At 34.8% G+C, this 13,411-nt stretch overlaps 1 protein-coding gene across 1 annotated transcript in view; it reads right to left on the bottom strand.

Moving 5' to 3' along the window:
* STK3 (serine/threonine kinase 3) overlaps positions 1-13,411 on the bottom strand; it is a 295,227-nt gene that overhangs the window by 211,116 nt on the left and 70,700 nt on the right. The window contains exon 4 of the mRNA XM_005655350.4: positions 9,420-9,534. Within this exon, the coding sequence (XP_005655407.3) occupies positions 9,420-9,534 (115 nt within the window). The remainder of the gene's footprint in view (positions 1-9,419; positions 9,535-13,411) is intronic.

Below are 13,411 nucleotides of genomic sequence, written 5' to 3'. Positions count from 1 at the left end.
AGGAAAGTCAAACATGAATTAGTCCAATAACACAGAGGCAAATATAACCCCCAAAAGCACTTTATGGAACAGAAATCCACACATATCAAAAAGATGTCTATTATTAACAATGAAATAATATCAAACTTTGAAGCTCCAAATAAGTCTTAAATCAGTAAGAAATTGGTATGCCTTCACTAAGGGAAAAAAACTGTTTGAAGTAACACACAATTAACATCAAGGCAGAACACATATTTTTAAAATACAACAAATCAAACAGTCACCAAAAAGACATTATGTACAATGCATTAATTTTAAAGGCACTAAATATCCTAGTATATTTTGAATAGCCACTGCTTAATTTTATTACAGAAACTCTCACTGTACCTAAAAATGTAAGCTCTATCTCATGGAGTGTACACCTCTCCCATAAACAATGATAGTTCAAAGTACCAGTGGTGACTGCTCAGGATCCTGTCCTTGGTTCCACACTCCTCTATAATACAGAATAATACCCCTGTATTATTCCACTCAAGCACATTCTCTGACAATGGTCACAATGAAAAGATACTCCCATCAATACAAGTGAAAAGATGGGACAATGATGACAATACAAAGAGCAAATAGATACAGGGCTTTTATGTACCAAGTGTTGTTCCTAGCACTTTAGATATGTATAATCTTCCAAACAAAATAAAGTAGGGTAGATGTCTTATCCCATTTAGCAGATGAAGAAAATGAGTCACAAAAAAGTTCAAAAACTTGCCCAAGTTCACACAAGTAGTATGCAGCAGAGCCAGAATTCAAGAGCCTGGTTCCAGAGTCTGTGCTCTTTACTAAAGTTCAATTCTAGCAGTTAGCTATAATTTCAACCATTTCTTTTCCTCTAATCTATTCACCACCCTATGAATCAGTTTCTCATCTAGAATATCGGTCAATAATCACAGTTTTTACCCCAAAGAGTTGTTCAGTCCTTACATGAAGATTAAGTACAATAATCTACATGATGTGCCTGGCACACACCAATACTATAGCAACGGTTCTCAGAGTACCTACCAAACATTTGTCACTGGAGTTGAGAATCACTGCTATAAAACTATCCACCAGTAAGAGTTTACCAAGGAAAATGGTCTCAATGGGTCCATCCCAAATCTAAAGTGAAGGCTAAATAAAATTAGATTTCCCCTATTGTTTCCATTATAGAATAGCAAGTCTACCAGCAGCCTTCAGGAAAATACATATACATAAACTTAGAAATTGCTCTCTTAGGTCTGGAACTTTCTCTCCATTATTTTGCATTCCTTCAATGACTCCTTCCCTACTCCGAACGAATCACAGAAATATACTTCCCCCTGGTAAAACCAGACACTAAAAATTTCTCTTGGCATTTACATAAGTTTTAAGACACAAACTTTACCTGGTATTTTAATGCCATTTTCATCTTCACAGCTGGGTACTAGGCACTCTGAAAGGTTTCAACTAGAATACTACTTTCAGAGTTTGCCCTCACCTACAAGCTACAAAACTATGGAGACTGAAAGAACAAGAGCAAGTCCAAGATCTAGTGCTGATCAACCTTCAAGTTTGCTCCTAATTTTCCGTTGTGACAGCATTCTGGGACATTCTAGGACAACTGTGCTAGGATTTTTCTAAGGTACAGATGGACCAAGAAAACCCCTAGATGAACCAGAGGGGCCTTATATATTCAACTTGACAAGAGATTATCCAGTTGTACTCCTCAAAGTAACTGCACTAATTAAACACCAAAGAGTATGAAAGCATATATAGTATACATAAGATAGCTGGGGCAGGGGAGAGGAGATATCATTCATTCAGGTTCAAAAACCAATCAGAATTTGGAGTTAATTTGTTTAGTTATCCTTCTTCCTTCTAAAATCCAATTAAACTGATAGAAAAAAATTTAAATAAACTAATAACAAAAGAATCAGCGCAGGGGAGTATTAATAAATTTGAAAGCATTTCTATGAAGAAAGTCATAGCCAAGAGCAGGCAAAGAAGGGGTCTGCAACAAAAGGCATGATTACCAAGTAAACTTCAAAGGGGCTCTAAGTTAGAATCACTGGGTAAGAAGGGCAGGACTGAGAAGGAAAATGGAAAAGGTTGGTTAGCTTTTCCAAGGGAGCTTTGAAAAGTAGAAAATAGAACAAGAGTTGGCTCCTCATCTCTATTCTGTACATACAGATTATATGTACTCTGGCATTTATCCCAGAATGCAGGCAATTTTGGGGAGGGGAGTGACTCAAGAAACTGAATAAATTGCTTCTGTGAGCCCCTCTCCCTAAAGTCAGCCCCCAGCCTGATCATCCCAACACTACACCTGCCAATCAAAAAACATCATCCCCATGCTTCCAGTGAGAGCCAGTCAGCCTTCCTGGTGGTCAGCCCACCATGGGCAAGACCAGGATCAAGCAAGTGAAACAATAATCCCAGAGGAAATAGAGATTATTTAGGAAATAAAAAATTATTGTTTAAGACTCTGAATCCCTGTCTCAGCATCAAGATGTTGTAAAAAAAAGAATAATGAAAAACAAGAGTTTTTATAAATCAAAATATAACTGCTGAAATAAAAAGTTCAGTGAGAAGAGTCAGAAAATAAAGTAGAAAAAAAAAAAAAAACCACCGCTGACCCATCCCCAAAAAGGAAACAGAAAATCTAGGAAGAAAAAAAGAATAAAATTCAGGAGATTTTACCATCCAATGAAGAAAATAGAAGGGGAAATTATCAAAGAGGTTTTTCCAAAGCTGAAAGACCAGTGGTTATTTGAAAGGAACTACTGAGCGTTGAGCCTAACTAATAAAAAGAACTCACACCCAGGCACACATCCTTGTGAAATGATCTTCTTTATGCAACACCAGAAACATCACAATAAAAAGAAAAGTATAAAAAGTTCCAAATCAGAAGAACCTACAAAAATAAATAAGACTCTGAAAGGCATTATCAAGAACACTAGCAACACTGACCACTAGAAGATAATGGAGGAAAGCTATCAAAGAAAAGCTTTTCTGAGAGGAACTTATTTTCACCGTAAAATTCTACATAGGCTACTCTCAGCCAAGTATGAAAGCAAAATGAAGGCATTTTCAGATGTGCAAGGACTCAAATAATGACCCCTTACTCTTGTATCTAGAAGAAGATAGTTTAGGAAGAATACAAAACAAAGTGGAAAGCCAAGGACATAGGAAATACACAAGAAAATGGTGGCACTAACCCAGGAATCCAGTGAAAAGAAATTCCAAGGATGCAGCTGTACAGCAGACCTAAAAAGCAATGAGTCCATATTAGAACAAGAAATCAGGAAGCTCCAAAGAATGTCTTCTCAGAGAAAAAAATCAAATAAATTCCAGGAAAGATAAATGAGTAAGAAGCAAAAGACATTAGTGAAGTGATAAAGATGGCAAATGCTGTTTCTTTCAACATGAAAAAAAAAAAGAAAAATAAAAAATTGTATAACATCATAATCCTATCATAGATCCATCAAACTAATATATGACAATGATTTTGAGCAATAAACTAAGTATGAGAAAAGTATATTCATTTAAACCAGACCCTGGGAATATTATCCTTCCGTTGACCTAGGAGTATGGCACTGGACTTTTAAAGATGGAAATATAATTTTAGCACATTATTGTTTCCTCTTCCAAGATGTCCTTTTCCCTCTCTTCTCTGAGTCATTTACTCATCCATTCACTCATGCACGCAACAAATATTTACTGAGCATCCTACATCTATCTGAGGAGCAGAGATAGAACAGTGAACAAAGACAAAACCTTGCCCTGGCAGAGCCTCATTCTAATGATAGATGACTCCTCCTCTTTCAAGAAGTGAGCTCCCAAGCTAAGTGCTTCTTCCTTGCTACTCCTAAAGTTTAGAACTCCAATTCTTTATGGGAATCAAATTTGGCTTTCTCCATACATATTACCTCGACTAGTCTATAAAGAATGCAACAACAGCAACATTTATTATAGTTATTTGTACCTCTACTGCAGAGCACTAGGCCTAGATCGATAAATGTGTTTTGAACGTTATAGTTGAACCAAAATGTAAATAAACTGTAAAATGAAAAGTAAAATGTAAAGCACTGTATGAATGTTACTTATTATTTAACAGATGCAGAAGATGAAATCCCCAGATTATAAAACTAGTTTATGGAAAAGCCAAAACTAAAATCCGTAGTACTAGGCTGAATTAAAGTAAGCGGTCAAGTCAAAAAATGGGCCAAAATGAGAAAGAAAAACCTTAGGCATTTTCTTAAAACATTTTCAAATACACAATAAATGTCTAAGACATAGATTCTATATCTTCCATATGTCAAGGCATAACTTAACAATTACGTAAACATCACTTTGAAAGCCTCTAATCAAAAATATAATCTATCTTTAAAAAGCTTTAATTTCAGAGTTGTGTGTTTTTACTTTGCAGTATATACTTGAAATGCGTAAATATTTAGAACTTAAATTACATCGAACATAAAATATATTGGTTTTTATAATATTTCCTCACAAGAAAACTTTCAAAATTATTGCAATAAATATTTTATGCATTTATTCCCATAAATACTGGACTTTTAATTCTTTTTAAACTCAGAAACACTCAGGAAAAAAAGTAAGGCTTACATTAGCTTTCTTAACAACATCAAAAAGTCAGATTTCTTTTTCATCAGCCAAAGGAGGCCTAAAGTTAAAGTTATTGAGATACACATTCATAAAAATGCAAAAAAATTAAATTTACATAAACAGAAGTTCTGTAAAAAACTAATGCAACAGATCCAGTTATTTCACACCTTCCAAGGTTAGTGGTAAGCACACTTTTTACAGCCTTTCTTTGGTATATGATCATATCGGTTCAACAACCACATCATTATTACTAAATAGTAGTAGCAGAGTTCCCGTCATGGCTCAGTGGTTAACAAATCCAACTAGGAACCATGAGGTTGCGGATTCGATCCCTGGCCTCGCTCAGTGGGTTAAGGGTCCGGCATTGCCATGAGCTGTGGTGTAGGTTGCAGACACGGCTTGGATCCCGAGTTGCTGTGGCTCTGGTGTAGGCCAGCAGCTACAGCTCCTACTCGACCCCTAGCCTGGGAATCTCCATATGCCGCAGGAGCGGCTCAAGAAAAAGGCAAAAAAAAAAAAAAAAAAGACAAAAAAAAAAACACCACTAAATAGTAGTAGCCATGCAAATTATAATTTACCTACAAAAAATATAACACTGAATAGATGAGCAGGATTGTGCTATATTCACAGAATAAGCAGCCGAGGAAATAATCCTGTTTCAGTTTCAACAAACGTTTATCAAAGGTTGCTATATGCCACTAGCTATTTCAGGCACATAAAATAGTTCCAAGATGAAGGTATAAAAATTTCTGCCCTGGAGTGTCTTACAGTAGGGGAAGGCAACTGCAACTACTCTTCCCCTAAAGACTAAATGCTGACTAATAATTAAGCGTGGTTCCAAAGAACCAAAGACCACAATAAAGTTATCTACACAGAGATTTCACCAAATTTAAGAGGTGGTTTTAAATATTGTTTAAAAAAGAAAAAAAACGTCAGTTACTAAAGATACACGATACCAGGACTTAAGCTGTGTTCATGGGTGTGATCACAGAAATCAGTAATTTGACTCACATATACTTATTTATAGATCCTCCAATATTTACAAACTGATCCAATGAATACTAACCAAATAGTGATTTTTACTCTAAATGCAACCAGGAAACTCAGGGCAATATTTATCACCCATAGGAATATAGGGGAGTTTCACCATCATCCTACCTCTAGTACTACTATCATTAATTACCACAATCACCACATTAGCAGCTCATATGCTGCCTGTTAAGCAGCAACACTTAAAAAGACACAATCCAATCGAAACTCACTGCTACTCAGCATCAATTCCAATCACGGAATGTGCCTGATTAACCAAACTTAATGCTACGCCTTTATCTTTAGGTGTTTCCTAAAGAAATGGATAGGTCAGGGCTGAAAACCTCTAAAAAGGATATTTTGAAAGTCTGTTTTTAATATCTATGCTGACAGATAACTGGCTTTTTTACTTTTAAAATGATATGCGAAGCACTCATATAACTTTTAGCAAACTGTCAAACAATCCTGCAAACTGATAAGAAAAAGAACACCAACAACAATGAAGGCAAAGGATGGCCCCAAAAGGAAATAAAAGAGCCAATACACATGTGAAAAGTTGCTCAAGTCTAACTAGCAGTAAAATAAGTAATAATACCAGTAAAAATTATAATAATATTGTCAGCTAGAATTTATTGCAATCTTTACGTAAGAGTGAATTTGCAATAAAGACTTACCTACTTAATTAATCAACCAATTACTGAATAGATGAGAAACTACCTGGGAAAATAGCGAAAGTTTCAAAGAGGAGGTGAGCTGGTCTTTCACAAATACAAATTCAGTTGGCAAAGACTGGAGATAGGGAAATACTCAAAAGTGGGGGAGATGAGGCAAAAGCCTACAAGAAAATAACAAAATATGAATCCAGTTTATTCTAGGAGCCAGTTCTTATTGTGACACTGGAGTCTAAATGGTGCCATTAAAAAGTGTGAAGTTATGAAACAGTACAGATAAGAGGGAGGTAAAATGTAAACGCTGTTATACTTCAGGTTAAAAGGCTGAACTTAATTTGTTTAAGGTATGGAACTTAATCAGATTTGTTTTTTCCTGTGCCTTTAATTTTTAAAGAAATATTTGATTTAAAAAAACAGCAATTAAATAAAAAATCAAGAACAGTTCATCCCTAATGAGATTTCTTTCAAAGAAAAGCATAATCCAACCAAAAGTGTGTTACTTAGATGGTTTTCTATGAGTCATTCCTCTTAACACAAATCAAAAATCTAAAAGAAACTGCCAACCTAGAATTCCTTACCCAGCAAATATATCGTTTGAAAATGAAGTGAAATAACATTTTCATAACAAAAAAGAGGATCTTATCAACATTATACCTACACATAAAGAAACACTAAAGAACACTGTTCTTCAGGCAACTAAGAAATGCAGAAATAGTATAAAGAGCAATAAAAGTGTAAATATAAGCTGACAATATAAGACAATAACAACTTGTGCTGTTTAAAATGTATACAGAGTTTAAATACATAGGCTGTAACAAAAAACGAAAGAGCATATAAAGCCTTAAACAAAAAAAAAGTTCCCATACTCTTAGGAAAAGACTGATTGTTCTGTGACCATGAAAACAATTAACTACTGGAGTGAATTTTAACAGATCAAAGACAACTGTTTCACTGGTCACATTTTTGAAAGCCAGCCAATCAGTAAGAGTCATATCTCTGAAATTCAAACAATCAAGATTACTACTCCACTGAACATTCCCATAAAATGATCAAATATTTACAATGTCCAAGTGTTTAAAAAAAAAAAAAACAGGATAATCCATATTCCCGTATACTGCCAACCTTCATAACTAGGGTACTCTCTTTAGATAATACATAAATGAAGGAGAAGTAGCATTAAGTAGCACAGAAATATTCTTAAAGTTGAACAGGAGCTGTTATCAAGGCAATACTCAGAGATAAGCTACCTACAGCTCCCAAGCCATCCCCTGCAGCTCTGGGTTCTTTTTCACACCTGGAAATCAGGCTATTCTATGTCTCCCCAGGCCAAAGGATAATTGTTCTGTGAGAATAACATTTAGACTATTCCAAATGTTAGGTGGATTCTGTCTTCTAAAACAGGCAAATGGTGTAAAATCTCTCCTGTGATAACTGAGGAAGGAAATTCCTGATAATAATGATTCCATCCACATCCATCTTTTGGAACTACAGTATACCTTCACGGTGTGTATTTATTAGCAACAAGTAATAAAGTACTTGGATCAAATTCTTCCTATGTACTCAAAATGGTAACATGTAACATTTAAAATAATGAAAAAAATTCTCCATTTCACACAGTTTTCCTTCACATTTCTATGTGGTAATTTAAAATACTAAACGCACCAAGTTTAGCCTTGAAATGGTGTTTAAACAATTCTCTGACTGGAGATAATTATATTCAGTTGAAGTACTGTTCTGCCACTCAAGAGTCATCTGATTTACATAAATGTTAGTTAAGCACCACAGAAACTTTAAAACATGTAATTAGAATGTCGCAAATAACTTAATTCATTCTGTCAAAACAGGGATTATTTTAACAACTCTTTCACTTACTTTAGAAGAAATCCTATTTACTGTATTTTCTCTAACAGAAAAAAAAAAATCAGTAGGATAAACTTACAACATCCTTCCCAATCAAACTTTAAAATGATTCTGGTTAACCACAAATTGACTCAAGTAGCTAAGTATTTTTCTGAATATATTTTACCGAAACATGTCTAACATGTAATAATGACATATAGTAAATGGGTTGCTGTTTTACAGAATTACAAATTATTGGACTTCCCATGTGGCTCACAACAGAATTACCAATTATTTTGCTGATTTATTATTCTTAGTCATTCACAAGTTTGTTTTTGTTTTGGGTTTTTTTTTTTTTTTTTTTTTTTTGTCTTTTTAGGGCCTCATCCTCGGCATATGGAGAGTCCCAGGCTAGAGGTCAAATTGGAGTTGTAGCCACTGGCCTATACTACAGCTACAGCAACGCTAGATCTGAGCTGTGTCTGTGACGTGGCCACACCATAACTCATGGCAATGCAGGATCCTTAACCCTCTGAGCAAGGCCAGGGATCAGACCTGCATCTTCATGGATGCTAGATAGGTTCATTTCCACTGAGCCACGATGCGAACTCCCATTCACAGGTTTTAAAAAGGTCATTTTGTCCTTACAAATTATCCAAATAAACTGGGTGCATTGCTACCCTAAAGTAAACAATTTTGTAAGTTGCTCTTTTGCTCAGGGTTAAAACGTAGCCATAAAAGGTTATCAATAAGTAACACATTTCATTAAGCTGAATTTACCAGGAAAAAAAATTATGATCCAGCTCTATTACTTTCAAACATCCTGACAATATTTGGGAAAATAAGATAAAAACTGTTTTTCAGTTATTTTTAAGGTTCAGAAACATAAAACTTCAAATGTTTACTAACCATAAGTTATAATACAAAAAACTTAAAGAAATAGGAATATTATGAACTTTAAATAAGTTCTAGCCATAACTTACTGAATTCACATTAATAAAGAACATGCACACTGGCTGAAGAAGAGGAGTATCATGGTAGTTTCTTGGTGACTAACCAAAAATGACCCTAATAAATTAAACAATCATATGTTTGCTATACAAAAATCTGTGGCTGATTCTCACACCTCTTACGAGATCCCTTTACACTGTAAAACCTTTTCTTTTTTCACACTAATATTTCCTTTGTAACAAAACACTAACTAGTCAGGTTCTAAAACATGAATCTTCAGAAATAAGATTAGCAAAACAATTTAAAAATACTTACTGTCTTGTTTCGTAATCTAATTATGTCCGAAACAGAGCCAGCTCCACAGTACTCCATAACAATCCAGAGGTCTGTATTCTTAAAGTAACTGCCATAGTACTTTACAACATATGGGCTAAAGAAAAATATATAGACAGTTAAACCCAGTTAATTCCCAAAGAAAAAATTTCTTAATCCCAATACAAAGTATTTTCAACATTTCATAATGTTTCAATAAGTAAACAATGAGTAAACTAATATTGTACATAGAATTGTCTCTATGTAGGGTTCACCAACTGTGTATAATTAGGCTTTAATTCATGGATGAAATTTAACAGGATTACAAACCAGAGGAGGTCCAAATGTTTAGGGTGATTCCAAAGAAAATGAAGCTCTGCTTTGGCAAAAGACATTAACATAAGATACAAGTGAAAATATTTTCCTTTAACTAAAGCACTTTAAATATAAATCTTCTAAAGGAGTTTGTATTCAGTCAAATATTAACACTCGACTTTAAAATATTTATATTTCAATGAGGTCATAAAACTTTTTTTTGATTCTCTCTTCTTTTGGCCTTTAAAATCCTGGATAAAATATTGTAATTTTTGTGCTTTAAATTCAGATAATTACAATTATAATTACTGAAGATTTAAAATATTTATATCTTTCAGAGTAGAATAAACTTCAGTAGAAAGGGTGGGATTTGAATTACGGAAAAAAAGTTGAAGCTTCAAGTTGTGGGTGCAGAAGAGAAGAACATGCCCAACTCAGAAAGGTACATTCATAGAATACATAAAAAGGTGAAAAATATAAAGCAGCATAAAATAGTAAAGTAGTATACACCTTAAATACTATAAGAGCTCAAAGGAGGACATGACCATAGTGGAATCACCCAAGAGAACTCCATGAAAGACCATAAGCAAAGGCACAAAAATAGAAAGAGAAAAACCAAGAATGGCATGTTTAGGGAACAACTTGTTCAACAGATATTTCTATCTAAAAGTAGCTATAATAAAAAGTGGCATTAGTATAAGATAAATAAGACACAGGAATCAAATAAGCAAAAAAGAATAATAAAAAATGGAATGTACTATAAAAGACCACATAAAGAGATTAGGGATTAAGAGAAAACGGTCAGGGGAAAGACTTCTCCGTAAAGCCTTTGCAATTTTAGCTAAATCTTAAAGTCAAAGGTAGATCAGAGGAGTTGGAGATTAAGGGTTTGAACTAAAACAGGCTAGAATTCAATCATGTTTTCTCTCTGCTGTTCCTCATTCACTATCTCTTGCACAGACTGGCTTCGGTCTCCTTGTCATAGTTTTTTCCTCCACTCTAATCAATACTCCATATAGTTGACAAGGTAACTGTCCTTTAAAATGAAAGTAAAATAAGCTGATCCTATTGCTCTCCCAATTAAAATAAATAAACAAAAAACACCAACGGCTCTTCATTACCAAAAGGAGAAAGACAGAACTGCTTTGTATCATATACATGACCTTTCAAAGTCTTCCTCTACCCACATCTCTCATTATTCCCCATCTCACACCTTAAATCTGCAGACAACACTCAACTTTGCTAGGTGTTGGGAATGGAAAGTATACATTAAGAGTTCATAAATATTCACTAAACCAGTAAAAAGTGCATGTTCACAACTGAATCTAACCTATAGAGCCAGAACTTTAACATAAGGGAAACATAAAAAGCCTTCTCTACATACACTTCTTTGGAGTATGAGTGGCTGTGTAGGAACCTTCATAGGAAAGGTAGCTGTGTATTAGAATCACTTGTAACCCAGGCCCCACATCTTGAAAGGTTCTAACTCAGTAGGTCTTTTAAAACCTTCATTAGTGACTTTGATATACACCCATAGTTAAGCTTCACTCCAGAAGACAGACTGCATATCCTTCGGAAGATTTATTTAAATAGTAATTTTCTTATTCAAAATTTTGAGAGAAATAAACAAATCAGAGCTAATCAAACTTCAAAGTTTCTGCACAGTAAAGGAAACCCTAAACAAAATGAAAAGACAACCCACAGAATGGGAGAAAATCCTTACAAGTGAATCAACTGACAACGGATTAATCTCCAAAATTTATAAACAACTTCTGTAGCTCCATACCAAAAAAAAACAAACAACCCCATCAAAAAATGGGCAGAAGATCTAAACAGACAGTTCTCCAAAGAAGACAGACAGATGTCCGAGCAACACATGAAAAGATGTTCAACATCACTCATTATTAGAGAAATGCAAATCAAAACCACTATGAGGTACCACCTTACACCAGCCAGAATGGACATCATCAAAACATCTATAAACAGTAAGTGCTGGAGAGGATGTAGAGAAAAAGGAACCCTCGTACACTGTTGGTGGGATTGTAAATTGGTGCAACCACTGTGGAAAACAGTATGGAGATTCAGCAGAACACTAAAAATAGAACTACCATTTGATCCAGCAATCCCACTCCTGGGCATCTATCCAGAGAAAACCACGACTCCGCAAAGACACATGTACTCCGATGTTCATTGCAGCACTATTTTCAATAGCCAAGACGTGGAAACAACCTAAATGTCCATCGACAGAGGAGTGGATCCAGAAGATGTGGTACATAGACACAGTATTACTCAGCCATTAAAAAGAACGAAATACCAGCATTTTTAGCAACATGGATGGACCTAGAAATTACCATGCTAAGTGAAGTCAGCCATACAATGAGACACCAACATCAAATGCTTTCACTGACATGTGGAATCTGAAAAAAGGACAGATTGAACTGCTTTGCAGAACAGATGCTGACTCACAGACATCAAAAAACTTATGGTCTCTGGAGGAGACAGTTTGTGGGGTGGAGGGATGTGCTTGGTTGTGGGATGGAAATCATATAAAATCGGATTGTGATGATCATTGTACAACTACAAATGTAATAAATTCACTGAGTAATAAAAAAATAAATTTTGAGAGGTGTTAAATTAGCAACAAGTTCAAGAGTATGTTCACTGAAAATATACATGAAAACGTATATTTTATCTTGCAATCTATACTAAGTAATAAGCAGTTCTAAGGGTAGGACTGACAGCTTCTATGAAAATTAGAAATTCTAATCTGGGCAGCTACCCAAAAAGGCAGATCTATCTCTGACTTTTCTTTTGTTAGGGTGGTGTACTACATCGATTGAATTGTGTATATTGAATCATTCTTGTGAATTTGGGATGAACCCCACTTGGTCATGGTGTGTGATCTTTTTTATTGTGTTGTTGGAGTCACTTGGCTAAAACTGTTGAGAATTTTTGTGTCTATATTCATCAAAGACAATGGCCTATAACTTTCTTTTTTGGTAGTATCTTTGTCTGGTTTTGGTATTAGAGTGATGGTGGTTTCACAGAATGTCTTTGGAATTCCATCTTCTTCAATCCTTTGGAAGAGTTTAAGAAGGATGGGTGTAAGTTCTTTTGTTGAAGCTGTATTTTGATTTAGGGGTGAGTCAAGGCAACACCATTAGGGAAGGTAAAATTCTCCTCAGAAAATATTTTGTGGCCCCTTCTAATACAGAATCAAGTAGATGGGATCAAGATCCAACAATTCTATATCATGAAAAAGTGGTCTTAACAATTTTAACCTAGAAAAATATTTAAGCAGATAGACCTAAACAGCCACATTAAGGACACACCCAAATACAGTTTCTATCATTCACTCACCACTTATTCACTGACCCTCTACTCAAGACAGGCCTTAGACCAGATAAACCAGACAGACACAATTCTGACTCTCATATAGCATACTAACATGAAATACAGAGGTACTGGAAAAGTAAACCCACAAACAAATGTAACTACTAGCTGTGGAAAGAAAAGGAGGGCTGCTATGGGATAAACTGGATAAGAATTTATTCTGCATTCATCATTTCTATAAATAAAATTATTCTTTCTTATGAAAGAATGAAATAGCATCTATATTCCATGGTACCTCCTGACTTAGGAAGCAATGGAGTATATGAAAAAGTTTAAAAGTAGACATG

Source organism: Sus scrofa, chromosome 4, assembly GCF_054392235.1.
Source record: "Sus scrofa isolate SSC_HxYL_T2T_F1_AM1 chromosome 4, Sscrofa_HxYL_maternal_Yorkshire_Landrace_v2.0, whole genome shotgun sequence".
NCBI classification, from domain to species: domain Eukaryota; kingdom Metazoa; phylum Chordata; class Mammalia; order Artiodactyla; family Suidae; genus Sus; species Sus scrofa.
This window is presented reverse-complemented; position numbering and strand designations above follow the sequence as displayed.